Below are 27,273 nucleotides of genomic sequence, written 5' to 3'. Positions count from 1 at the left end.
TTTGAAAAGTATAGAACAGATTTGTTTTATTTACAATCAAGTTCAGTCGGGCAACGTAATTAAATAAATAAGAGACGCGCCCCGGCCCGTGAACTTCAGTCCCCCTCAGCTCAGTTCTCCGGGCGCCTCCGGGGACGAGGGCGGGCGGCACCCCTTGTCTGAGGAAAGGTGCGGCTTCCGCCCTCACCCGCGCGAGCGCCCAGAGCCACAGGAGTCCGGGGAGCGAGGGAAAACAATAAAGTGCAAATCGAGAAGTGAGACCAGTCCTGGCGTCCCGACGCGACACTGAAGTAGCGGGTGCGGGTTTGCGCTCCTGCACGCTTCCGCCGCGGGTTCCGGGCCCAGCACCGAGGGGATGGCCCGGAGGCTTGGCCAGGGCCGCTGTAGCTCCCCGAGCAGCACATTCAGGGCCAGGGTCCTTGTCACCGGCCCCCGGGGAGGGTCTCGGGGCAGCGCCCGCATCTCTGGGGAGGGGTGCGCACTGCTTCTCCCCGCGAGCTGCAGGGTTGGGGCTGGGCGGGGAAGCTCGGAGAAGGAGCAGGAGCTTGTCGGGAGACGCACCCGAGTCCCGGGGTGCCCGGGCGGGAAGGGGAGCCTTTGGCACTGGCATCCAGGGGGGAGCGGGTGCCCCCGCTGAGGTATGGAAGACAGAGCCAGTAGTGTATCCGCTGGGGCGGGTGCCTCTCCTCGGCCCCCCGCGCCCCCAGGGCGTCAGTAGTCCGACCACAGCACGGCCTTGCTGCCCTTGTCCACACTGACCACGTTGGCGCCCGAGGGGGCCCAGGCCACGGCGTTGATGGACGAGCTGCAGGGGCGGGGTGGGAGAGCGGTCAGGGGCCGGAAGCGCCACCCCGGGGGCTGACAGGAGGGCGGCAGGCGGGGCCCGTTACCTGTGGTGCTTGGCGAGAACCTTCTCCACCTTCCCCGAGAGCACGCTCCACACGTACAGGGCGCCCTCGGCCGAGCCCGCCGCCACATAGCTGCCGTCGGGGCTGAGGAGGACACAGGAGCGCGTCAGCCCTCCCTGTTGCGGGCCAAGGGCGGAGCACTTCGGGGCGAGCAGCCACGCACTGCGGGGCCCACGTCCCCTCGCGCCACCCCGGGCGGAGCTGGGGGGGGCCACAGTGACTCACCTGAACACCACGCGCGTCCAGTCTGAGCCGCACTTGAACCCGGGAGCACTGAAACGGCAAGGACCCCCGTTACCCTGGGGAAAGCCTGCCTGCGGGGGCGCGGGCCGGGGCGCGGCTACCTGAAGGTCTGGCGCACGGCGTTGACGCGCAGGTCGACGATCTTGAGCAGGTCGTCCCGGGAGCAGCTGAGCAGCTCCGTCCGCTCGGGGTTCAGGTCCAGGGCGGTGACCCGGCCCAGCAGCTCCATCTCCCGCACGATGCTCTCCGACCTGGGGGGGCCGGCTGCCACCTCAAGGGCCCGGCCTCCCGGCAGCCCCGGGAAGCGCCACCCTCGAGTCCCCGGGGGCATGGGCTGGCACGGAGCTGGGGGCACGACGGCACACGCCCAGGGTGCGGGGTACGGCCCCGAATGAAAGAACCCCTAGAGCCTGCTGGCCGAGTGTGCCTAGAGCCCCAGACCACTGCCCTGCACCCCCCCGCCCCCCGCAACCCAAGCGGAGCCGACTGGAATCTGATCTGAGGCCGCCCTGGACGCTGCCTGGCACGCAGCCAACCATGGTTCAATCCCCGGCATCCCGTATGGCCCTCAAGCCCCCCCGGACTAACTCCCGAGCGCAGAGCCATCGGGGAGGCGCCCCCAGCCCGGAGATGAGCCTATCGGGACACACGCCAGGCCCGCCCCCCCCCCCGACCCGAATGGCGTGGCCACACAGCAGCCCCCGCCGTGTACCCGTGAGCCCTGCCCGCGCCCGGCCCCCCGCCAGAGCCTCCGGTGCCGTCCACACCTGATGTCCCAGAACCGGATCTTCTTGTCGAAGTGCCCGCTCATGACGCACTGCTCTGTGCAGACGATGTCGTTGCAGCTGGAGCCGGCAAACACCGTCTTGATGCCTGGCGGGAGGAGCCCGAGTGAGGCGGAGCCCCCGGCCCCCGCGCGCCCCTCCCTCGCGGGCGGCCCGGCCGAGAGGCTGCATCTCCTCACAGACTTTGCTGCGGAGGTCCCAGAGCTTGAGGGTGCGGTCGTGGCTCCCGGAGACGATGCGCGCGTTGTCCAGCAGGAACTTGGCCGAGAGCACCTTGCCACTGTGCCCGGTGAGCGTGTGCTGGGGGAGAGGCCCAGGTGAGCGCGGCCACAGTGCCCGCCCGGGTGCCGCCCGGAGCGAGGGCATCAGGAATGCCTGGGGCGGCCCCGCGAGTCTAGACTTCCGGCGTCCCTTTGAAGGGGTCTGGACCTGTCCAGGGAAGCCCCGGGTCCACCCTGCCCGGCCGCCCCGTGCCCCATTTTCAGCAGACGGTGGGGGTCACAGCAGGAGCCCCGGATTCTGGACACCAACGGCAAGAACTACTGGGGTCTCTCCGTCAGCAGCGCGGGTGGAGACTCCCCTGCAGAGCAGCCCCGCCCGCCCTCCATTCGCCAAAACCCACATCAACACCCCTGCCAGGAAGCCCCGCCCCACCCCGCCCCCAGCACTGCAGAGCCCAGAGGCGGGAGGAGCGGGGGTGGGGGGGGCCTGGGCAAGCTGCTCGCTCACCCCTGCCGCCACCCGACAGAGGCAGGCGCCCAGACACCTCCTGGCTCAGCTGGGCCTGGGCTTCAGCTCCCCCCGGGACGGGAGCCCACAGCAGGGCACTGCCCCCCGGGGCCAGCCCCAAGGACTCGGCCGTGGCCGCCTGTCCCCTGGGCTCCATTGAGGCCACTTGATTTCCCTGTGGCTGCCAGTGGGAGTGGGGGGCTCAGGGGCGCCCGTGGGCCCTGCTCTGCCCGCAGGTATCAAACACGGCAGCACAGCGGGCAGGGGGTCTGCCTTGCACACGGCCGATGCGGGTTCCAGCCCCGGCACCCCAGACGGTGCTCTGAGCCCACCAGGAGTGGCCCTGAGCACAGAGCCAAGGGTAAGCCCTGAGCACCACCTAGGGTGACCCAGAAACCTAGAAAACAGGCCGGGGAGACGGAAACCAGGGGCTGCAGCGGCAGCACAGCGGGAGGGCGTTTGCCTTGCATGCCGCTGACCCGGGTTCAATTCCCAGCATCCCATATGGTCCCCGAGCACTGCCAGGAGTGCAGAGCCAGGAGTAACCCCTGTGCATCGCCAGGTGTGACCCAAAAAGAAAAAGAAAAAAAAAGGCGCCAGAAACCAGCGCAGGGCTCCGTGAAACTGCCATTTGTCAGCGGTGTGGCCTGAAGGGACGTTCTGGGCCTGGAGCACTTAAGAGCAACTTCTCGTGAGCAGCCGGCTCCTGAGCTCGGGCCTCTGCAAGCGGCCCCGCCTGCCGGCACTCCTGTCCCTCTCTGGCTGTGACCAGGGCAGTCCTGGGCCCCTGCGGCTCACAGGGGACACACATCCCTGTCAGCCTCGGCAGGAAGTTAACCCCTTATTTCCCAAGGCCCTCTGAGCAGTTTCCCTGCTTCGGCCACACTGAGCCCTGCCGAGCAGGCGGGCAGCGGCGACCCCCCGGGGCTCATCTCTCAGAACGTCACCTGCGTCCTGGGGCCAGCCACCCTGGGCGCCTCAGCCGACCACGGTCGAGTTCCCAAGCTGTCTGTGGGGCCCGAGAGAGGACGGGGTGGTGTACGTGGAGGGGGCGGACCCCGCTGGATTCCAGGCACAGTGGGCTTGGCCCTAGGGGCCTCTGAGCACTGCTGGGGAGTTCCAGGGGTTCCCCGGCACCGCAGGGCCCACAGTAACCCCCTCGGCCCTGGCGGAGCAGGCACCGCGCGGGACTCACCCGTAACCGATAGTCATCCACGGTCCAGATCCGGCTCGCAAAGTCGTTGGAAGCAGCTAAGAGGTACGAGCCCTGGGGACACCGGGAGACAGCGTCAGGCCGAGGACGGTTTCGGGGACGGGATTCAGACTGTGGCGTGTTCAGTCCGTCTCCCGGACAGTCTGCGCGAGTGTCCCCATCATCGGGGAAGCCCCCACGGAAGTTCCGGGGCCTTAGAGACACGCCTGACGCAAGCCCAGTCAGGGGCGTGCCACCGGCCCTGCCCAACACCGGTCCCTGCCCCGGGAAAGCCCGGCTCCTGGAAACACCTGTTGCCCCCCACTGCTACCAGGCCCCCGAGACTAAGGGAAGACCCTCCACGCCGCTCACCGCTCTGGCCAAACCGGGGCCTCTCCCGTGCGCAGGGACCCCGGACTCCTGGGCCCCGCCTCCCCACTGGTCCACAGGCACCTGCTCTTTGAACACTATCGGCACCCACCGACTGTCCCCGCCCCCCGCAGCCAAGAACTGGTCCAGGGCCGGAGCGAGAGTCCAGCACGTGGGGCGCCTGCCTCGCGCACAGCCGACAAGGCTCGATCCCCCACGCACACGGTCGCCCAGTCCCTGCCACGAGGGATCCCTGAGCACAGCGCCAGGAGTCAGCCCTGAGCACAGCCAGGTGAGTCCCAACCCCCAACACAACCTCAGAGAGCGTCTGCCGCAGGCCGGCTCTCACCTTCAGCCCGCCTTCTCCGAGCATGCCGAGTCCTGCTGGCCTCCGCCCACCCCGGGGAGCCCATGCTGACTCCGCGCACTCCCTTCCCTCCTCCATCCTTCCAAGCAAGCTTCATTCAGCGCAAGCCACGCCGCTCCACTAAACGAACACCCTCTCTGAAACTTCTGCAGCGGCCAGAGACACAGCAGCGGGGGAGGTGCTGGCCGTGCCTGCGGCCAACCCCGGGTCTGTCCCAGGCACCCCACCGAGGCCATCAGGATGACCCCTGAGCAGAGCTAAGAGTGAGACTGCGCTCCTCTGGGTATGGCCATGGGACGGCCTGGGAGACGAGAGGCCGTCCTTCCCGGGGGCTGCCCCGCCCCTCACCCGGCTGTCCACTCTCCCTCTCCCTGTGGCCATCACAGCCTCGGCACCAGGATGGACAGTGAATGTTTCTGAGTCGCCCACTGAAAAGGCAGATCTCCGAGGGCCAGGACACATGTGCGCACATCTACACACGGTTCCTCCACAAAACCAACAGTCGCCTCGAGTCTGATGCAGCCCCCCAAGCCCAGGGTTCCCCACGGACCCCCCACACCCTCCCTGCATCCCGTCACACCTGAAACAGGGGTGGGGACGCGCCCGCAGGGGGCAGATACTCACGGCGCTGTCGAACTCGATGCTGGTGATGCCCGCGTTGCTGCCGGAGAGGGAGCCCTTCAACTCGCACTTCTCTGGAGACAGAGTGGGGGCACAGCTGAGCAGGGGCCCCCAAACCCCCACTGTCGGGGGGACAGTGGCCACAGACCCACACAGACGGGCAAGTGAGCTGACCCGTGATCCCGAGAGAAAACCAACAGCCTTTGGGAAAACAGAGACTCGACAAGCAGAAGCAGCAAGAGGCCGGGGGTGGGGTGGGGGAGGGCTGAGAGTGGAAGTGGGGGCAGAGCCAGCACTCCCAGTGGGCACTGCTACGCTGCTCTCGCCAGGAAACTCAGGGCCGGAGCTGCCAGGGGGCCCCTGCAGTGACCCCGACACCACGGGCTGCAGCCCGAGCCAAACCACGCCAGCCTGTTCGCTCCCGCTGCGCCTCACGCCCGGGTCTGCACAGCGGCTGGGGTTTCGGGGTCTGTCCTCTCGCTTGCTCTGACCCTGGGCTGTGAGTATGCTCCAGGCCAGCCGGCGTGTCCTCAGTGAGGGCCACTGGCTCGAGGGGCAGGGGTAGACCCTTGGGGCGCGTGACGGCCTCCACAGGAAAGGGCGGTTTAAGGACGGCCTAGGAAGGCGAGCAGAAGCGAGGGGGGGACTGTCCAAAGCGGAGCTCGTGAGAGGGAGCGCAGGACGGGAAACCGCCAGCGACAGAGCTCCCCACCCAGTGCCTCCAGGCCGTCAGAACAGTGGGTGCAGAGCCAGGGCATGCTTGTGCCCCGATTATTATGACTCGGAGTGGGGGCGGCACACCCAGCAGTGCTCTGGGCTACTCCGAGCTATATGTGTTCAGGGGTCGCTATTGTCACGGCTCGGGGGAAGCCCGTGAAACCGGGGTGGAGCCGGGACCAGCTCCAGGTGAGGCGAGCGCCGTGACCCTCTCTGCAGGGCAACACTCCCCCTCCCACCCCGCACGTATGCGGGAACAGAACACACAGGTGTTCAAGGCCACGCCCACACCTTCACTAGAGCACACTTTTTAAAAGTCTTGAGTTTTTGGGTCACACCCGACAACGCACAGGGGTTACTCCTGGCTCTGCACTCAGGAATTACTCCTGGCGGTGCTCGGGAACCATGTGGGATGCTGGGAATCGAGCCCGGGTCAGCCGCTGCGCTATCACTCCAGCCCCTAGAGCACACTTTCATAGACAAGACTGTCAGTGCAAATCCGAAGCATCCTCTCTGGCTGATGCCCCAGGCAGCGGTCTATGCGTGACACTTGCCACGGGGCCAGTGACAAACGATCAATGGACAGTACTCTACACAGGGGACCCACTTCAAAAGACCACAGGCCTCTCAGTGTGCTTTTCTCTAGAAGGTAGCAGGGGAGGCTATGTCCAGAGCATCTATAAAACTAGCTCTGACTCTTCGGGGCCTGAGAAACAGTGCAGTGTTGTAGGGTGCTTGTCTCGCTTGGTTTGATCCTGGCCTCCCATACGGTCCCCTGAGCACCGAGAGGAGGAGTTCTTTTTTTTTTTTGGGGGGGGGGTCACACCCAGCAATGCACAGGGGTCACATGGGATGCTGGGATTTGAACCCGGGTTGGCCGCGTGCAAGGCAAACGCCCTACCCGCTGTACTATCACTCCAGCCCCGAGGAGGAGTTCTTGAGCGCAGAGCCAGGAGCAACCCATGGTGTTGGCCGGGCATGACCCAAAACTAAAATTAAACAAAAAAAAATGAGCTCCTGCTTTTAACAAGCAAAAATAGACATTTCTACTGAATAGAAAGGATCCCCGCAAGGCAGAGCCTGGCAAGCTCCCCGGGGCGTATTTAATACACCAAAAACAGTAAGTCTCACAATGGAGACATTACTGGTGCCCGCTCGAGCAAATCGATGAGCAACAGGACGACAGTGCTACATAGAGGATTACTCTTTTCAAACTTTAAAAGCAGTAAAATCCAGGCCCCACATTATTATTTCATGCAGAGCCTTGTCGGCTAGGCGCCCTCAAGGATGCAGCAGGCACCAGCCGAAGGGGAAGGAACCGCAGCGCTGGTACAGTGCAGGAAAGGCCAGCAGCCAGGGATGGCTACTGAAAGGGCCAAACGTGCAATTTGTTTTTGCAGACTGTGGCAACTACGTAATACAAATTGCGTCGATAAGGCATGTCCTCTCTGGCAGCGGAAAGCTAATGCTGAATAAAACCACACGACGGCACCCTTACTTCCCTTACAGGCGTTTCTCCCGAGCCAGCGTGAAACAGGCCATCGGGCATTTACCCACGCCTCAAGTGCCGAAACCGGGCCGTGGGCTAGAGATATAGCACAGTGTTTGCGGGTTTTCCCTTGCACGCGGCTGACCCAGGTTCGACCCCTGAGCACAGAGGCAGGAAACTCCCGAGCACTGCTGGGTGTGCCCTAAACCAGAGGAAGAAAAAAATTACAGATCTGAGCCTGTGCCACGCTCAAGTTCTAAATGATACTTTCATTTCCTCTACTTCCTGTCATTTCTCAATCACGGGAGGAGCGGGAGGAGGCAGAGGCGGGGATGGGGGCCACACCCAGCTGCTCGGGGGCCTGGGGATGAGCAGGCAGGCGCCAAGGTGCAAACCTTAACCCATACCGACATTTCCTCTCCTTTTACTACTCAAGGTCATTCTGACACACGCCGAAAAAAACCAAGTCTTGTTTGATTTCCCCCCAGGCCAGCGGCACTGGACTGCCTCTCCACGGCTCAACGTGCCGCTCACCTGAGCCTCAGGCTGCTAAGTCTTTTGTGCTTTTTAATTTTTTTTTCTTTTTGGGTCACACCCGGCGATGCTCAGGGGTGACTCCTGGCTCTGTGCTCTGGAGGTGCTCGGGGGATGCCGGGGAATCAAACCCGGTCGGCCGTGTGCAGGGCCAACGCCTGCCCCGCTGTGCTCGCTCCAGCCCCAGCCTTCAGTGTCTGAGCAACACGAACGCCTGCTGTCGCAGAGCGAGTCTCACGGCCACTGCCCAGCGGTGAGGGCGAAGGGCGCGGGGGCTCTGAGGGGCTTGTCTCACCTCCGATCACCTCCCAGAGCTTCACCCTGCGGTCCATGCCCCCGGTGGCCAGGAGCCGGGACCCCGGGCTGAACTGCACTGCGTTGACCTCGCCGTCGTGAGCGTCCTGCAAGGCAAGCACCGGCCTTGAGTCCCGGCGGCAGGTGGGATGTCCTCCTTGAAGGGCCCTGCCCGCCCTGGCCGCGCCCAGCTCAGCCTCTCGGTCCCACAGCCTCGCTTCCTTCTCTGTGAGCTGGTCCCTGGGTCACACTCACCAGCGCTCAGGGCCCACACTGCGACTGGCTGTGTGCAGTTCCTGTCACTAAGATACACTGCAGTCACCTTTCCGATACTCAAATCCTGCGCATCACAAGTTCGTCTTTACCTTAATCCCCCCCCATACTGCACTCCAATTCCACTTTGTTTCTCCCAGCTCAACTGGTCTGTGACCCCAAGGACTTGAAATCAAGCCCTGTGAACTCCCTCTCTGTGGCCCTGCCACATGTGGGGTGAATCGAGTGACGCCTAGCGAGGTTTCTCCGGCCCAGGGCGTTTTCCTGGCTTTCGCAGCCTCCCACGTGCCTCTGAAGGAAAGCGCTGGGCCAGGGTGCGAGGCAGTTCTTTCTGTAAGTGTCACGGGGCCACTGGGTACTGGCAGGTGGCCTCCGCCGAAAGTGTGAATTTCTGAAAAGGTCAGTCAATTCATCTATAAAGAAGGCTCTCGGGGCAGAGTGCGTGCCTTGAGGGTGTGGGTCTTAGGACCGTGACCCTGGCTGGCCCTTCAGTATAAGTGGCAAGTGTCGCTTGGCGAGAGTCCGTCACGACGACAGCCCTGAGCCCAGCCCCACAGACACAGGACCTGAGAGGACACGCCGACGTCAGGAGGGACACAGCATCTCACCCGCGGGGGAAGCGGGAACGCAGGCTCTCTCTTCTCCCAGTCTGGGGCTCTCATGTCTGGGGTTGGCTTCCCATGGCTCCTGGGTTTTTACTGTTTTTTTTTTTTTTTCCTTTTTGGGTCACACCCGGCGATGCACAGGGGTTACTCCTGGCTCTGCACTCAGGAATTACTCCTGGCAGTGCTCGGGGGACCATATGGGATGCTGGGAATCGAACCCGGGTGGGCCGCGTGCAAGGCAAACACCCTACCCGCTATGCTGTCCTCCAGCCCCTGGCTCCTGTGTTTTTATTGCTTTTTTTTTTTTTTTGGGTCACACCCGGCGATGCACAGGGGTTACTCCTGGCTCTGCACTCAGGAACTACTCCTGGTGGTGCTCAGGGGACCCTAAGGGATCTGGGAATCGAACCCGGGTGGGCCACGTGCAAGCCAACGTGCTCCCCGCTGTGCTGTCGCTCCAGCCCCTCCAGTGTTTGTTTTGTTTGAGCGGACGGGGAGGGGGGGGGACTCAAGGCTGACTGTAGCCAACCGAGGCTGCTGGGCCACCACACCTGGGTATTCTTTGAACTTTAAGAAACAAAAAAGAGTGTGTGTGGCTTGGAAGCTGAGCGCATATTCTGGGGGAAAGGCAGCTGGGCAGAGAAGGGACCACCAAGTAAAGGATGCCTGGAGGGCCCGCTCAGGATGGGAGACGGTGCTTAAAGTAGACTATGGACCCAACATGATGGGCGTTAACCACCCAAAAGGAAGGAGAGAGTAAAAGGGAAAGTGCCCGCCACAGAGGCAGGGGGAGGAGGGGATGGGTGGGGGTGGGGGGAGGGACACTGGCAACATTGGGGGGTGGAGAATGGGCACTGGCGGAGGGATGGGTACTCGAGCACCGTATGACTGAAACATAAGCACAGAAGTTTTTAAGTCTATAAGTGCCTCATGGTGAGTCAAAAAAAAAAAAGCACGTGTGGGGAGGCCAAAACCCGCATCACCAGTGGCCGTCTGCAAGGCGACTTCCAGGGAGACAGGCCGAGAGGTCGGTTCTGGCAGGAAGCGCCACCATGGCCGCCGGCCACTGCCCTCCCGTTCCCAGGCCGCAGGGCTCGGAGGCTCAGATTGAAAACTTGAGATCAGGCACCGTCGCCGTCACGACGGCCGCGCTCGCCGGGCTCCTGCTCACTGCTGGACCTGGTCCAGGCTGTTGGACGTTGCCGGCCGGGCCCCGGGCACTCGCAGGGGCGCGCACCGGCAGAGTCCCACACTGTCAGCTCCCCCGTGCCCCTCGCGCACGACTTGGATGGGCGGGGAGAGCACGGGCAGCTGGGAGCCGAGGGCAGCGCCGTGACGCGGTGCGATCAGACCTTTTACCAATCATCATCGACCTCCCGAGCGGCCAGGCCCTTGGGAATCACGGGCGGGGGGCACGGACTCGAGGGGCCTTCTGCCCCCGTCACAGCCCACGGGCCTCTGGCTAATTCACCTACCGGCAGGGGGGGAGGGGGATGACTCCGCCCTCCGCGCCCCCACCCCACCTGGCCGCGGGGGCACAGGGACCCAGTGCTGAACTCAGCCCAGCCCGGTCTCACAGGCCCGTGGCCAGAGGTCACACAGCAGCAGGTGGAGTTCGCCAGGTCAAAGGTCATCCCCCTGTCCTGCCACTGCCCGAGGCAGTCACAGGAACAGAGAGGGTAGGAGAGCGCCTCTGAGCGTCAGGCGGCCCCCTTCTCCCCCCACCCCTGCCCCGCGCTGCACTTACGAAGACACACACGGCCGTGGTTGGCACCCGCACTTCTTTCCCAGACCCAGGCGGGGGCTCCACGCTGTCCTGGGGGGCGGGGAGGGAAGAGACGGAGCGCCTCCTGGGGGGCAGAGAGAGAGGGTCAGCGCCCCGGACGCCGAGGGACTCGGGCAACCGTGGCCAAGCGCGGCGTCCAGACCCTGCCGACCGGAAGCAGCTGGAGGGACGGCCCGTCCCTGCCCTCTCCCTGCCCAGGCTCCCGGACTCCTGCGTGCTCGGCGAGGAAAGACCCCGACACGGCAACTGCCCCCCGGTCAGAGCAGCAAGGCTGCCTCACGCCGCGGCCCGAGGGACCCGGGGCACACTCAGTGAACTAGTTTAGGGCGGTTCTGGGCTCTGCTCTAGGCATCCTCAGCGGGGCGCGGTCCGGGCAGAGTGGACAGAGGCCAAGAGTGAGGAGGGCGTGATTACGTGATCAGGCACACAGCCGCCGACGCATTCCTAGGAACATGCAAAGCGTCCTGGTTAGAGGGGCGCGGGGTGGCGGGCGGCGGGGGGGGGGGGGACAGCGGCAGCCAGCAGTGTTAGTCAAGGACCCCGGTGGCATGCTGGGCGGAGAGAAGGTTCACCTGGCGGCACCGGAGGAAGAATCATGTCCCGAAAGGGGAGGCTCGGACAGACTAAAGGGGGAGGCCAGAGACAGCGGGCAGCGAGACGAAGAGAAGGGGAGGTGAGGGAGAGAGGAAGAGGCGGAATGAAAAGCCGGAATCAAGGCACCGGTACACGCTGCATCCGTGAGATGCCGGGGAACATTTACACCGGGGGAGTCAATCATGACCACGGTCTCAGCTCATTGATACACGCATGAACAAGGAAAGGCGAGTGTCTAACCTACCCAAAGATATTAGTGATAGAGTCCAGAAGGCCTCCAGCGGGCTGCGAGAGTCGCTTACTAGAGGGGGGAGGACAGGTTCAGACCTTAGAGACATTTCGCCCCAACAGTCAGTAAGAATCCACACGAGGTACCAGCGGGTCGCACCGCCCCGGAGCCCCGCGCCCCCACCAGGAAGCCGCTGGCCCACAGTAGGGAAAACAGGGGGGCAGGAGGGGGCCCCGGCCGCCCAGCAGTCTCCTACTCTAGCCACTCTCCTTCGGGAAGTCTGTGCGGCCGGGGGCAAAGGGACCATTCGCGGACAATGAGCATTCCCAGAGCAGCCCCTCAGGGTCCCCTCTGGAAGGCGTCCCCAGGCAGCGACCCGCCCGCCGGACGGGGACCAAGGAAGCCAACAGGCGCTTCCTGCCTCGCACCAAGCGGGCATGCCGAGGAAGTGGAGGCCACACAGGAGCCTCATCCCTGCGGGTGCCAGAGGGGCTGGCGGGGCCGCGGGTGGCCCGAGCACCCCCCAGCCCAGCCCAGCCCAGCCCAGCCCAGCCCAGCCCGCTGACTCACGTGGCCGTTCTGGAGACGGTGCGCACGGGCGACGTGTCCTCGGCGTGGTCGGAGGTCTCGTCCACGATGACCTCGATGTCGTCGTCCCTGGGAGGAAGCGCAGGAGGCCGAGCCTTGGACTCTAGCCAAGGCTCGCCGGGCTCCGGGCAACGACATGGCAGCGGGGATCCGGCGCCTGCCAAGCCGGAGGCCCACCGGAACACAACTGCCAGGGTGGGGCTTTCTGCTGCCCTCGCCACGCAGGGCGGCCCGGAGCAGGCCTGGCCCCGCGGTGGCCGTACCGCTCCCGAGTGAGACTCACGGCTACGGACACTCCGGGGAAAATTTAAGAAGGAATGGACTCATCATCCAGTTTAAAGACTAGTTCTAGGGGGCTGGAACGATAGCACAGCGGGGAGGGCGTTTGCCTTGCACGTGGCCGACCAGGGTTCGATTCCCAGCATCCCATAGGGTCCCCTGAGCACCACCAGGAGTAATTCCTGAGTGCAGAGCCAGGAGTGACCCCTGTGCATCGCCGGGTGTGACGCAAAAAGCAAAAAAAAAAAAGACTGGTTCTTCTGTTCACTGTTCTGGGGGGGCAGGTCGGGGGCATGACCCGGCAGCGGCACTCGGGGGACTGTGTGGTGCCGGGGGTCCCAGCGACCCTGAGGCACTCCTGGAGCCGTCCCCCGCCTCCATTTGCTTCCGACACCTCCCCCTCGGGGTGCAGTGAGGAGGGAGCCTCTCTGGGTCTGCAACCCCGACAAGCGCCACTACTCCACGGCCAGCATGGCCACACACAGGGGTCCCCACAGCCCCCCCCCCGACGGGCAGGCGATGACGAGCACGGACGGCTGCCTCTATATGCTGCTTCACTACCACAGCAGGAAGGAACATCGAGGCCAACTAGTTTCTGTGCTGACAGCCACACACACACGGTGCTCCCGACACCCGGGGCGTCCCCACATCTCCCGGGACAGGCCCTTCTGACGTTCACCCCGCTGACACAAAGCCCTCCGAGCTCTCCTACGCCCATTCCTCCGGTGCAAGGGAGGGCAGGGAACTGTTTTGGTTTCAGTGACCCTATTAACCGACCCCCTAAGAAATACAATAATGGGGGGGGGCCCGGAGTGACAGTACAGTGGGTAGAGTGCTTTTGTGGCAGGCGGCCCATCCCGGTTGGATTCCTGAGCACAGAGCCAGAAGTAGCCCTGAGTACAGCTGGGTGTGCGCCCCCCCGCCCGCCCCAAATAAAATAAAATAAAATAAAATAAAATAAGGGACTGAGTGCAGAGCCAGGAGTAACTCCTGAGCACTGCCAGGTGCTTGCCCCGGTGCAGCTAGCCCACGTGGCTATCCCTCAGCAGCGCAGGGACAGCCTCTGACCACCAACACCCCCCCGTTATTACAAATTATTAAGTGTAACCGCCCAATATTTGGACTCAAAGGAACTTGGGAAGCACGGGCTTGCCAGGACTACCTGGACCACGCAAACACGGAGAACAACTGCCCCCGAGTCCCCCTTGAGCACTGATTCTAGGGTTCTGTGTCTACGGTCTCGCAGGACACAGCAGAGCCTGCGAGGAACGAGGCGGGGCTCTTCCTCGGTGCCAGTGCGGGGGTCGCCAACACTCGCATGGGAGCAGGACAGCAGCGGGGCCTAAGTCCACGCCGAGAGCACTGCCGTCACCACGGTGGCCTGCAGAACTGCCAGGGGCCCGGCCAGTTCCGGCAAAGCCTCCGGGCCGAGTGTCCACTCAGAGGAAGGAGGAGGCGGGGCCCACACAGGCCCGGGAAGCAGGTGTGAGGAGACCGGAGCAACCCACTCGGGAACGGACGGACACGGGAGCCCCTTCAACCTACACGGGTGGGCAACCGGACCTCACTTCCGGCCGCTGACTCGGCCGCAGTCCTGAGAGGACACGCGAGCTGCTCCCTCCACGCCCGAGTGCGCACGGGCACAGTCCCCGCAAGGGCCGAGGCAGGGCCGAGCAGCGGTTCGGCCGTGGAGCACAAGCCCAGACGGCGCCAACAAAGGACTGCTCCGGGCACCCGGCCTGGCAGCTGGCCGCTGGCCGGCGTGAACGGCTCCCTCCACGTCAGAGGCAGCAGGTCCGGCCGGAGGCCACACCCCGAGCCAGAGGCCGCACAGGCGTTAAGGCACCGGCTTTGCAACCCGAGGCCCCAGTTCAGGGCCAGGCCACGCATGCCCCGGCCCACCCCCCAGAGCCGACCCTGCATTCGGAAATGGTGTTAGAACTCTAGAAAGACTTCAACGGAAAAGGAATCCCAGAGTCTGGGGAGATTGTCTGCCACAGAGGCAGGGCAGGGGTGGGGCTGGGGCGGGCGGGCACACTGGGGGCCTTGGTGGGGAAGATGTGCACTGGTGGAGGGTTGGGCGATCTGTGTGACTGAAACTCAAACAGGAAAGCTTTGTAACTGTATCTCACGGTGACTCAAATAACTAAATACAAAGAATAATGAAATTAACATTCTGAATAAAATAAAAGTAATGTGGAGTTCATGCTCAAGCATAATCAATGGCCGAATAAACAGCAGTACTCCTACATTTAAAATTAGAAAGAAAGAGAGAGAGAGAGAGAGAGAGAGAGAGAGAGAGAGAGAGAGAGAGAGAGAGAGAGAGAAACAGAAATTCTCCCTGAACAAGAGCCAAGGGAAACTGGTTTTACAAGCGCTCTCGCCGGGTGCCTGCCCTGCGCGTGGGCAACCCGGGGTCAATGCCCAGTGCTCAGGGTTCCCTGCACACCAGGACTCAGAGCTGATTCCTGAGCACCTCTGCAGCGTCACTTTCATCTCTGCAGAGCTTCTCGAACCCTCCAAATTAAGAAAAGCTCCAAACGGATTCAATTCTCTTTGATGCCAGCTTTCACTTTTGACTCCAAGGCCTGCCCAGAGCAGAAAGCGGGCAGTGGCGCGGGCCAACAGCGCAGCTGCCTCTGGAGTGAGTGCTCGGAGCCAGGCGGAGTGGGAACCGGAGCGGCTTTCGGGAAGGGAGTGAGTCCTTCCCTTTCTCTAGGAGAATGCTCGGCTTCCGGGAGAGACGGCTCACCCGGCTGGACTCTCGGCACCACGCGGCTCCCTGAGCCCGGCGAGAAACACCCCAGGCCTGAGGAGTCCCTGAGCACCCCAAATGTGGACCCAAACCAACAAAAAGTCCTTCACCTTTCTCTCTACAATCCGAAAAACACTGTTATAAAAGTAAAATCTTGGGGCCGGAGAGGAAGCTTGACCTGCACGCGGCTGCCCCAGGTTCGATCCCCGACATCCCATATGGTTCCCCGACCCCACCAGGCGTAATTCCTGCACGCAGAGCCAGGAGTAAGTCCTGAGCACCACTGGTGGCAGCCCCCAATCTTTTTAAAAAAAAAAAAAAGAAAGAAAGGAATATTTAAGGGCCAGGAAGGTTGTTCGATGGCCTGGAGTCCAGCCTTTGCCCCTAGGGAGCCCCAAGTTCCACCGCCAGCTCAGGAAAGAGGGGCGAGTCCAGAGGCAAGGCACTTGTCTCGCACTGTCGGCGGCAGCTCAACCAACCCCTGGCTGCAGGGTCGCCCAAGCTCTACCACGGTGTCTCCTGAGCACAGCCAGGGCCAGCCCCTGAGCACCACTCGTGAGAGCCCAACACTTCTGACCCGGGCACCACACACAGCCCCAAGAACCACTGGGCCGGGAGCATGGTCAGGTACCCCACCCCCGCCCACCCCGAGACCCAGTTCCCGGGGCCAGCCCTCGGCGCACCCACTTACTGTTCAACCGGCAGTGGCTCCTTGGCGGCTTCGGCGAGCTCCTTCTGCAGCCGGGCTTGCCGTCTCCTGGAGGGCGGCAGGTCGGGGCGGGACACGTGAGCACCCGGCACAGACAACCACATGCCCCTGCCCCCGCGGCGTCGGAAGCCGGCACCGAGCACACAGGCTGCAGCCGCAGCTGGTCCCGGGAGGGAAAGTTCTCCCGCTCGCTCCCGAGGAGCACGGAGAGCGCAGGCCCCTCGCCAGGGGCTTTGCCGCGACTGCGAGGGTCACGGTGGCCCCAAAGAGCACTGAGGCTGCCCAAAGAGCACAGCACAAGCCCAGCTAAGGGGCTCTGGGCCAGAACGGGCCGAGACAGCACAGCACTGAGAATGGAGAGAATGGAGTGACCCCACAGCTCTGTCACCCAGGTGATGAGACTAGCACAGTGCTCACACTGGCTGTGCTCAGGAATCACTCCTGGGGAGGCTCAAGGGGCCTACGGGTGCCCGGGATCCACCCAGCTCAGCCGCATGCAAGGCAAGCGCCCACTGTACCGGCTCCCTGGCCCCAGACCAAGCCTTCCTGCCTTCCCCTTCGAGCTTGCATCCTGCAACAGGAGAGGATTTTCTCTATTTCCAACCACCAGTCTCTTGCGATACTGACGTCTCTATGCTGAGAAATTAGGGGTATTGCTGGGGGCCCAAACCGGCTCATCTCCCATGCACCCAGCCCTTTGACCCTGCTCTCCAGCTCGGGGGTGGAGCTACCTGGAGTCACTGGGGACCAGGGCAGTGTGACCCTGAGAGCACTGGGAGTCATCAGGCCACTCTTGGTGGTGTCCCGAGGAGCGGATGGGGCCGGGGTTCAAACTCGGGGCTCAGTCCATGTACAACACGTGTCCCGAGCACTGAAGGACCCCCGCTGCCGCCCCTAAGTCCCTCTCCCCGCATGGACTATCCCAGGAGGCCGAGGGGGCGCATCAAAGCCTGGACTGTACTGTCTCCCCGGCCCCCAAACACTGACGGGAACTGTTCCGACAACCCCAGCCCTTCACGGCCCCTGAGCACTGCCAGGAGGGGCAGCGTCTGCTTGCCCGGGCAAGTTCTCCCGACCACCGCCATTTCCAAGTCTGGCCGTGGCCTGGCCCCGGCTCTCCCACCTGGAATCCTTCTCGTTCTCAGCGTTCAGGCGGTTGGCCTCCTGGGCCTTCTCGGCCATCCAGCGGGTGACCAGCTCCTGGTTCTCCTCGGACGTCTTCCGGAGCTTCTCCTCCAGGGCGGTGAAGGTGATCTGCAGGGCGTCGTACTCGTCCTTGAGCGTCTGGTTGGCGCGCTCCAGGTCCTGCAGCTTCCCTCGCAGCTCCAGGCACTCGCCCTCCAGGTCCGAGATGGTCTGCAGGCACTCGGCGATCCTGCAAGCACCAGGACCGCGGGCCGTCAGCGCCAGGGGCACTCGGCCGCCACACGGGGGCCCGGGCCGAGACGCATGGCTCCCCCGCCTCTGTGCGGCCTCGGAGCAGCGCTGTGCTGCACGCGGGCAGCTGTGAGGACCAAGGCAGCAGGCCGGGCTGCGGCCACTCGAACCTGGGGGCCGGAGGCTGAGGACCACCCGTGTGGGGACGGGCCAGAAGGGAATTTCACGCCCAGGCCGAGCCCAGGAGAGGATGTGGAGGGACGCCCGAAGCTGTGACGTGGTATCGGGGAAACAAGGAAGCTCGGAAGTCCCGTGCGGCCACCAGCCCCGTCCTGGCCTGCAGCGACCCTCCCACGCCCAGGCCCAGGCCCTGCAGTTACGGCGTGGGCAGGCACGGCACAGGCCCGCCCCCCAGGAAGACAGAGTCCCACGTGCCGTGGCCTCGAGGCCTCGCGGGGGGTCAAGGTTACTTCCGAGGGGGTGCTGGGAAGCTGGGGGACGGAGGGCCCAGCCCGCCCCTGTGTGCGGGAACCCAGAGACGTGGAGCCGCGGCCCGCACTCTACTCACTTGGCCTCGTTCGCCTGCATCTCCCGGTCCTTCTGCTGCATCTGGTTGTTCAGGTCAATCACCAGCTGCGCCAGCTGCGGGCAGGGCGGACACACGCGTCAGAGACGCAGGCGCCTGGACACTCGGTGAGAGAGGGGGCTTCGGGCTGGGGGGCAGAGGAGCTGCGGGCGCCCAGGGGCCGGCACGAGTGCCCGGGCCGAGCAGAGGAGGGTGTCCAGGCCAGCGTTTCTCAGTCTCTATCCTCTCTCCCCTCTGGCCCCCATCTGCACCATTTTCTCCAGAGGTCTCCGAACACCCGGGGACACACGGTCTCGTGGGGTCGCGCCCTCCCCAGCTGAGGGCACAAACCAGCTGGTGGTTTCTGTGTCCGGGGACAAACAGCCAGACTCGGCCTCGCGGCCAGGAGCTGCCTGGAGCCACGGTCCCGCGCCCAGAGGCCCCAAAAGGGCGAGAACCCTCCAATGTGCCGTGGGGCCTTTCCACACTGGGGAGCAGGTGCCCGGCCGCCCGGCCTCCTGCTGGGGTGCCGCTGTCTCCTCTCCCGGAGGCTGACGGCCGTTACCTCCCCGCGCTTCTTGTGCAGCTCGGTGAGCTCCTCCTGGTGCTTGATCCGCAGCTGCGCCATCTCCTGCAGCTGACTCTCACTCCGTGCTCCGTCCTGTCCGGGACTGGCGCCGACGGGCGAGAGAGAAAGAGGGAACAGGGGGTCAGACCCCAGCTCTCCCTGGCTCCCACAGTGGGGCGGGGACTTCAGCATTCCAAACGCGGCCGTGGCAAAGAGAGCAGAGCCCCGGACACGCGAAGAACGAGCCCCCCACTGCCCACTCACTGCCGGGCACAGGCTCCAAGTGACGCCCCCCGGCCCCCATCTGCGGCACTGGGGCGCCAACTCCGCGCTGGCACTGGCCTTCCGGGGGCGGGGAGGGGCCGAGGAGCCCCACGCTCCGTGCTCAGGCAGCTGCCAGCAGCACCAGTGACCGGGGAGGTCAGGAGCACTGGGCCGAGCCACGTGGAGTCCTGGAGGACGGGGTCAGCGTGAGGGCCCGGGCAGAGAGAGATCGAGGATGGTCGGGAGCGCGGGGTACGGGGGGCAAGGGGAGGGCCGGCAGGAGCTGGGAAACTGTGCGGCAGCTCGGCAGCCCGGGGCCCCCAGCCATGACTGGGGGGTGCTGGGAGGGCTGGGGCAGGGCCTGGGGGTCGCTCTGGGAGGGCTGGGGCAGGGCCTGGGGTCGCTCTGGGAGGGCTGGGGCAGGGCCTTGGGGTCGCTCTGGGAGGGCTGGGGCAGGGCCTGGGGGTCGCTCTGGGAGGGCTGGGGCAGGGCCTGGGGTCGCTCTGGGAGGGCTGGGGCAGGGCCTGGGGGTCGCTCTGGGAGGGCTGGGGCAGGGTCTGGGGTCGCTCTGGGAGGGCTGGGGCAGGGCCTGGGGGTCGCTCTGGGAGGGCTGGGGCAGGGCCTGGGGTCACTCTGGCCACTGCTCAGGGACACCAGCCAGCAGGACGCTGTCAGCACAGGGGCCGGGGCGACAGCACAGTAGGGAGGGCGTCTGCCCTGCACACGGCCGACCCGGGTTCGATTCCTGGCATTTCAGGTGCCCCCCCCAGCACCGCCAGGAGTCATTCCTGAGTGCAGAGCCAGGAGGAAACCCTGTGCATCACTGGGTGTGACCCCCCCCACCCAAAAACAGACGCTGTCGGCACGGGTCTGACCGCGGGGAGCAGCAGGGCACGGCGACACTTCCTACACCAGCCCGGAGACAGCGCGGCCTCACATGCAGAAAAGGGGGCGTGGTGTGCTCCGAGCTATTTGCGGGGTGGCTGCGGGGAGGCCGACAGGAGCCGCGCCACCTCCTGAGCCAGCTGCTGATGGACTGTCCCTGCAGCTGGGGTCAGGGGTCAGAGGGTCCCTGCAGACGTGCGCGGGGAGGCTCATCGGAGTGAGCACCGGAAGCGGCTTCCCGGGAGAGCAGAGCCCAGGGCGGGGATGGCCAAGGTCCAGCCCTGGCTCCAAGCTCTGCCGGGCGTGGCCCGACTCAGAGACAAGGCTGGGGTGCCGGGGGAAGAGCGGAGAACCAGACGCCAGGCTCCGAAGGAGGGGTGCCCCCCCGTAATTACGAACAAGAGGACAGGGCAGGGCAGCTGTGGCCCCCCAGACCGGCTCCGGCCCGGAATCACTGTGATTACGTGCTCAGAGCATGAACGGACTCATCTTCCCAGGCGGCCTCAGTTCCCCTCAGCTCAGGACGGGGCAGGATGGAGCAGCGGCCCCTTCCTCACGTGCTGCCCTGGCAGAGCAGCCCCACGCCCCGAAGACGCTGGCCACTCCCCGCCCCGGGAACCGGGCTCCCGCCGCTGACACTCGGCGGACAAGGCCTGGCTCTTCCGGGCCAGGCCCGCCCCTCCCTGGTCTCCCCCAAAGGGCCGAGGCCGGTGCAGGGCTGAGTGTCGGGCTTGACGCGCGAGAGCCAGCAGTCGGCAAGGCCGGTGAGCAAGCGTCAAAGATGGACGACCGCTGACCTAATGTATTTCAAGCAGGGGAGAACCCCCGGGGCTGACTCCTGGCTCAGTGCTCAGAGGACCACAGATAGTGCTGGGGCTTGAACTCAGCCGAGCGCCAGGCAAGCGCACGGTAACCTCTGCGCCACCTCCCCGTTTCCTGGGCCCCACCCCAACTCTGGGACAGGCCTGGGCGGCCCAGGGCGGGACTCCTCACACTCCCCAGGAGGGCGGGCCAGAAAGGACGGGGGTGACCCCTGGGACCTGCGACCCCTGCTCAAGTTTCCCTGTGTTTTGTCCTGGGTCTTGGGTCATTCCTGGCGGCACTGAGGATCGAACCCTGGGTCATCAGCCACTCAGGCCACGTCCTCAGCACCGAGGAGTCTCCCTGCAGCCATTACACACAGGATCAATACCTGGGATGGCTGGAGACGGTCTGCGGGCGCTGGCCACGCACAGTAACATTCCGTACGGCCCCCCAGCAAGCCCCAAACACCGCCCAGGACAACAGGGGACAACAGCAAAACCCCTAAGAGGGCTCGACTGGAACACGGGTGTGGGTCTCCAGGTGGGAGGCCCCCCTGGAACGGCCAGCGGGGGGGGTGGGGGGCTGCTGACAACTGAAAAATCATGAAGGAAAAAGAGGGCGCAGATCAGTTTTTGCAGCTCAACATTAAACAGGGTGTGCAGGGCCGGAAAGACAGCTCGGAGGGACGGCGCGCAGAGGGCTGGAGCTCGGGGTTCGAGCCACGTGGGCCCCTGAGCACTGTGGGGAGTGCACCCCCAAGCCCTGCACAGGGAGTAGCCCTGAGCACTGCCGAGTATGACCTCCAAACGGAAAGCAGGAGTGCTGAGGGGTCAGGCAGAGCGTTCAAGGGGCCGGAGCATGGAGGCCCGGCAGGCCCGGGGTAAGAATTCATCCCCACAGCCCCCAGGGTCTTCAGCACGGTGCTGTCCAGTCTGAGCACTGCACAGCCAAGGGCAACGCCACAGTGAGTGACCCCGGTGTCCCTGACGCATGACTCCAGGGCACCCCCACCCCCGCAAGGGGCCAAAATTAGGACGGAAGAAGGAACCAACCAACATCGTGGGACCCCCCATCCCGCTAGAAGCGTCCCCCCATTAGTCTCCCCTGTGGACTCACACCCTTCTCCCCGGGTGCCCCCGTGGCCGGGGGAAGCGCCAGGAGGACGAGTCGCCTCAGAGGGCAGCCAAGTAAACCTAGACCTGGGCTGGAGCCACGGGCCGGAGAGACAGACAGGGAGGGGAACGGGGGCAAAGGTGACGGGGAAGGAGGCGGCAAGGCTGGATTCTGGGCTCGCATGCCGGAAGGGAAGCCTGAACCCCAACACCCCCCCGAGGCCCGGAGACACACGCGAGGCACAGGACCCCGGGGCCCGGGAGACACGCGACATACAGGACCCCGCCCAGCGAAAGCAAGGCTAGCAGATGAAGGACGCAGAGGCTGGACAGAAGGCCACGCCCTGGGCCCAGGGGCTAGACTAGCGGAAGGTGAGGGGCGCTGTCCACACCGCAGGAGGGAGCTGGGCCAGGCCCGTGTTCTCGGCTCCCCGGCACCGACTCCCCAGAGGGAAAGTGCTCACTCGCCTCGGCTGAACCAGCTCCACAGGCAGTAAAGGAAGCTACATCTAGATTTTTTTTTTAATAATTAAAAACCCTAATTACCATCAGCCTTATTTTTACTGCTGAAAGGTCATATAAAAAAAAAGTACATAATATCAGAGCAGCAACAGGGGCTATTCACATACAAACCAATTTGCAGACGAGCTAAATTTAAAATGCAAACATTACAAGCAGAAGGCAAAAGGGCTAAGAGCCCAGAATGATTCTGCTTAAGCTGCTCTGGTGAAGTCTGGCTGTTAGACTAATTGGACCATGACCCCCAAAAAGAGAAACAGTTTACACAAAAGATCAAGCAAACACAACACCTCAGCCTCATCGATACATGCATAATAATAAACAATGCACCGTATCAAATGCAAGCTTTCCCCTGAGCTTCGTTGTTTTTGTGGTGCTGCAGGTTGAACCTGGTGTGACAGCAGACCTCGTGCACGCAGAGCGTATGCCTGCACTGAGCGCCAGCCCCAGGCCTCACCCCAGAGCTCTCAGACAAGAAAAACCTTTGCTGCAACCAGCGAGCTTGATTTCGTGATCTACTGAAATTGTCCTAACTCAGAAAACCCACAGAAAAGGGACAAACAGACCCGTTACGGGTGAAAAGCAAATCCTGTACGACCAAGACCTGTGCAAAGACACACAAGAACGCTCTCTTCTCCTGACATTCAGAAAAAGTGGTCAGCAGGAAGAGGACACACTGTGTGCTGGGCCGGGCCAGACTCCACGGGGCAGCTGGCATGAGGGGCCCCTCCCCGGCCAGCACGTGCGTCCCCACCCTGACGGCAGCTACCTGGCTTCGTCCATCTGACTGGAAAAGAGAGGATCCAAGACACAGGGGGTAGAGACAGTATCTGTTTGCTTTCAACTGAGAAAAGGACAAGGAAATGCAGGCGGCCCCAAGGCCCAGAGTCGGACCCCAGGGACCGTGAAGCCCAAGGCCTGGTCTCTGACCCCCGGTCTGCACAGCCGCCACCTAGATGACGTTCAGCTGAGAATACCTCGTGTCGTGTCTGTTGGGCAGGTCATGTTTGTCGGCCTGCAGCTTATGGGCCAACACCGAGTGGAGATCCGACTTCTCCAGCAACTTGTTATCTGCCAAGAAACAGAGAGAGGAAATCACGCCAGCCCGCGGGCACTCCATTCCCACTCGGGGCTTTGGATGCGTTTGGACCCAGACCCCAGGGAACACCGGGCAGCCTCCCGCTCTGTCACTGAGAGTAGGAACCCTGGTCACACACGCACAACCCCGGCTGAGCCGGGCAGAGCCAGCCCAGACACCCCACTCAGGAAAATGGGTGCCCTCCCGCCCTCAGGCCCTCACCGCTGATTCCTGCTCCCGCTGCCCGAGCCAACCGCGGGAGTGGAAGACACGGAAACGCGAGGGAAAAGGCAAGAGCTACATAGCACCCCCAGCACGGGAGAGCTGCACCCCGACTAGATGGGGAGAACGTGGGGCCGGAGCGACGGTCCGGTGGGAGGGGCATTTGCCTTGGCACGTGGCTGAGCAGGGCCCGGGGTTCTGTCCCCAGCACCACAAAGGGTCCGCCAAACCCCGAATAAATAATTTTTAGACTGGCACGACCCAGAGTTTCTGGCCTTGGGGCTAAGAGCAAAGGGGCCTTCACTCGCTCTCGGACACTCTGCCAAGCCCAGCAGGGGCAGAGAGGCGGGCCTGCCCCGACTAGCCATGGGAAAGCACTGGAACGAGATTTTCAAAGCAGATTGCAGGGGCTGCAGCGCACAGGGGGAAAGGACTGGCCACGCACGTACACGCAGCAGCCCCCAGTTCGATCCCGGGCACTGCATATGGTCCCCCGGGCCCCGCCAGGGTGACCCCTGAGCACAGAGCTGCTGAGGGCGTGACCCCAAAAGCAAAAATAAACAAATCAAAGCAGGCCACAACATAGAGCACTTATCAGGGCAGAGATAACCCTGCGGTGCCTAGCTTCGGCACACAGATGCATGCAAGCGCAGAGAGCCCAAGGAAGAAAGAACCTTCTGGAATGGATAAACGAGAGCAGCGCAGGATTCCAGGTCGGGGCCAGAAAGGACAGTCAGAAACAGGCACAGGCCGGACAGAGCACAGAGGGAAGGTACTTGCCCTGCACCGTGGCTTGTGACCCTGGTCCAAATCCCCCAGGGGGCTAGAGTACCCCTGAGCGCTGCTGGGTGTGGCCCCAAACAACAAACAAAAATAACCCTTTGGGGCGAGAGAGACAGACAGTATGGTGCCGGCCCCGGTTCACTCCCTGGCACCCCATCTCGGTCCCCTGAGCCCACCAGGAGTGAGCCCTGAGCACTGCCAGGTGTGGCAAAAAAAAAAATATCCCCAGTACCACAGCATGAGCGCAGGCAGGTGTGCACCCCCGCAGGAAGGGAGGGAGGGTGGCGGGTGGCCCAGTGGCGTGCAGCCGTTAGAAGGTCCCGGTCGCCTGTGACGGGCGGCCACAACCCAGTCTGCCATGAGAGTTGCTCTAGCACAAACTTCGGAGGGGCGTTTCCGCTGGTGCCGGCTCTGCTGTAAAAGCGCATCTTTCCTCCCAGAGTCTGAAACGGGAACCCCAGGCTCGCTTCTGCCTGTCATCCACTCGCTCGGTGGAACGGGGAAGTGGGTCCAACCAATAGTCACCAGGCACACAGCAGGCTGGGGCTGCATCAGGGACTCTGATAACAAGCTTGAAAAGGTGACCCCAGAGCAGGGGCCCAGGGGAAGCACCAAGTACCCCAGAGCGGGTCTCCTAGGAGCTCCATCACTAAAGATGGCAGCTGAGGGCACCGGCGCCCAAGCAGGGGGCAGGAATATACAGGTGACTTGGGATTGGTGGAGGGTCAGAAGTCAGTGGCTGGGGGGCTGGAGTGATAGCACAATGGGTGGGGCGTTTGCCTTGCATGCGGCCGACCCGGGTTCGATTCCCAGCATCCCTGAGCACCACCAGGAGTGATTCCTGAGTGCAGACCCAGGAGTAACCCCTGAGCATTGCCGGGTGTGACCCAAAAAGAAAAAAAAAAAGTCAGTGGCTGGGAAGGCTGGAGGGAGTCCGACCACCTCAACAAAAATGATCTCAAGTTGGCCAGAGGGGTCGCCCCCAACCCCCGCCTGGGGAGAGCACTTTCGTCTCACTCCCCGTGCTGGCTCTCTCCCGCTTCTCTCCCCACTTCCCGTCCTCCGGCCCCTTCAACCGGCCCTTTCCAAAGTGCAGGGACGGGCCTTCTGTGGACAAGCGGTCACGCCCAGGGCTTTTCAAAGACACCAGGGGCTGTGCCACCTGGCCTTAGGAAGCAGGCAGGGCAAGCTTCGCCCCATTTTATAGGGCAGCAAACCAGCTCGGAGAGGCCACGAGGGGGAGGCGCCGGGCCACACAGGTCCTAAGGCCCATCAGTCTTCTTTAAAGGAGCTTTTGGGGCTGGAGCGGTAGCACAGCAGGTCGGGCGTTTGCCTTGCACGCGGCCGACCCGGGTTCAATTCTCCAGCATCCCATATGGTCCCCCGAGCACCGCCAGGAGTGATTCCTGAGTGCACGAGCCAGGAGTAACCCCCTGTGCATTGCCGGGTGTGACCCAAAAGCAAAAATGCAAAAAATAAATAAAATAAAGAAGGAGCTCTCGCCAAGCCCACAACGTGCAGACTCCTGTGGCCCCTGAGGGACCCTCTTCCCAGGGCGAGGGTGCCCTGTGCCTCTGGCGCTGTGCCAGCCACGGCTTCTGGAAGCACAGGAGCTGTGGGCACGGGCCCAGGGGCAGCTGTGATGGACACCGTGCAGGGCGGGCACGCTGGTGGAGCCCGGCCCCGGCTGCCACCCAGGATGAGACCTGGCTCAGCTTCTACGCCCTCCTGCAGAATCGGGGCAACACAGAACTTCCGGGAAAATGAAACAAATACCACATGGCAGTTTCCACGATGTTCAGACCTGACTCACTCTCGGGGAAACCGGAGAGAAACACCAGCACTCGCTGTCACTCAGGTGATGGGGTGGGGAGCCGTGAAAGTCCCCAACATCCCCGGGGGGATCCGCCCCACCCTGGCAGTGCATCGGTTCCATCCCCGGGAGGGGCCCTCCAGGGGACATCTGTGTCTCCACCTTGGAGAACCACTGGGCTAGCCTGGGCGTCCTACCCACTTTTTTTTTTTCAAAGCTCCCCCAGAAGGTGCTAAGGGGAAGTCAAGTCTGGAACCTTCTGGGGCACAGCCCGCTCACCATCACCCCTTGGTCTCTTATCAGCGAAACCTGAGACCGCAGAGGCGCTGGCCTTGCACAGGGCCGACCCAGGTTTGATCCCCGGCGTCCCCCAAGGGCACCCCAGCATAGTGCAGAGTCAGGGGGAGCCCCTGAGCAGGGCCAGATGTGCCCCCCCCCGCGAAAAGCCGGGAGCCTGAGGTCACGCTTCCCCTTCAAGGCGGTCAGATGGGGTGGGAGTGCGGGGTGCTCACCCCGCAGACGCACCCCAGGGGGAGCGGCCCGGCACCTGGGCTGGGGGGAGGGGCGGGCAGGTCGCCCCCCCTCCACCCCGCCTCGCCGCGCCGCGCCCCGCGACCACCCCGGTGAGAGGCGCGGGGGAAGCGCAGAGCCGACGGCGCGTGCCCGGGGGCCCAACGCACGAGCGACCCCCCGGACCCGCCAGGCGGGACCCCTGAGCACCGCCGGAGAGAAAAGGGGAGAGCGCTGTGAACCCCAGGCGGCGGCGCGGGGGCGCGGGCGCGGCACGAGGCACGCGGCCGGCGGGTCGGTCCCGGCGCCCATATGGCCCCTGCGCCCCGGGCCGCCGCCCCGTCCAGCCGCGCTCGGCCCCCGCGCCCCGGCCGGGCGCGAGTCGGACCCCCGGCGCCCCCGGCCGCTCACACTGCAGGATGATCTCCTCGAACGCCTGCCGCTGCAGCCGGTCCCGGCGCCGCAGCTCCTCCGAGATGTGGCGCTTCCACCGCGGGAAGTCGGCGGCGCGGAGGCCCGACGACATGTCGCCCGCTGCCGCCGCGGCGCCGCCGATCCGGGCGGGGGCCGCCGAGCCCCTTGCTCAGCACGCACGGGCCGTCCCCGAGGCCATCCGGGACGGGCTTCCGACTCCGGCCGGAAGCGGGCGGCGCGGGACCGGAACGCCCGCCTCCTCGGCCGACGGCGGCCGCCGCGCGCGGCGCCCA

General features: G+C 64.1%; 1 protein-coding gene across 3 annotated transcripts; it reads right to left on the bottom strand.

Moving 5' to 3' along the window:
* On the bottom strand, window positions 1-27,273 carry ATG16L1 (autophagy related 16 like 1). 3 transcript variants are annotated; one of them, XM_055121843.1, is made up of 19 exons: window positions 26,978-27,273; window positions 23,138-23,231; window positions 18,574-18,679; window positions 18,012-18,085; window positions 17,190-17,441; window positions 16,049-16,114; window positions 12,306-12,392; window positions 11,751-11,807; window positions 11,485-11,535; window positions 10,874-10,976; window positions 8,250-8,355; window positions 5,218-5,288; window positions 3,861-3,932; window positions 2,116-2,236; window positions 1,919-2,024; window positions 1,253-1,402; window positions 1,134-1,181; window positions 891-992; window positions 1-805 (listed from the first exon to the last, which is right to left on the bottom strand). In XM_055121843.1, exons 1-19 carry the CDS (start codon window positions 27,090-27,092, stop codon window positions 712-714), a joined length of 1,875 nt encoding a protein of 624 aa, XP_054977818.1. In that variant the 5' UTR covers window positions 27,093-27,273; the 3' UTR covers window positions 1-711. The 3 variants fall into 3 exon arrangements, with proteins under 3 accessions (XP_054977818.1, XP_054977819.1, XP_054977820.1); XM_055121844.1 differs by lacking the exon at window positions 11,485-11,535 and having other exon boundaries at window positions 26,978-27,271; XM_055121845.1 differs by lacking the exons at window positions 11,485-11,535; window positions 11,751-11,807 and having other exon boundaries at window positions 26,978-27,272.

Source organism: Sorex araneus, chromosome X (assembly GCF_027595985.1).
Source record: "Sorex araneus isolate mSorAra2 chromosome X, mSorAra2.pri, whole genome shotgun sequence".
NCBI lineage: Eukaryota > Metazoa > Chordata > Mammalia > Eulipotyphla > Soricidae > Sorex > Sorex araneus.
Note: the sequence above shows the minus strand (reverse complement) of the source record. Positions and strands in the feature narration are given on the sequence as shown.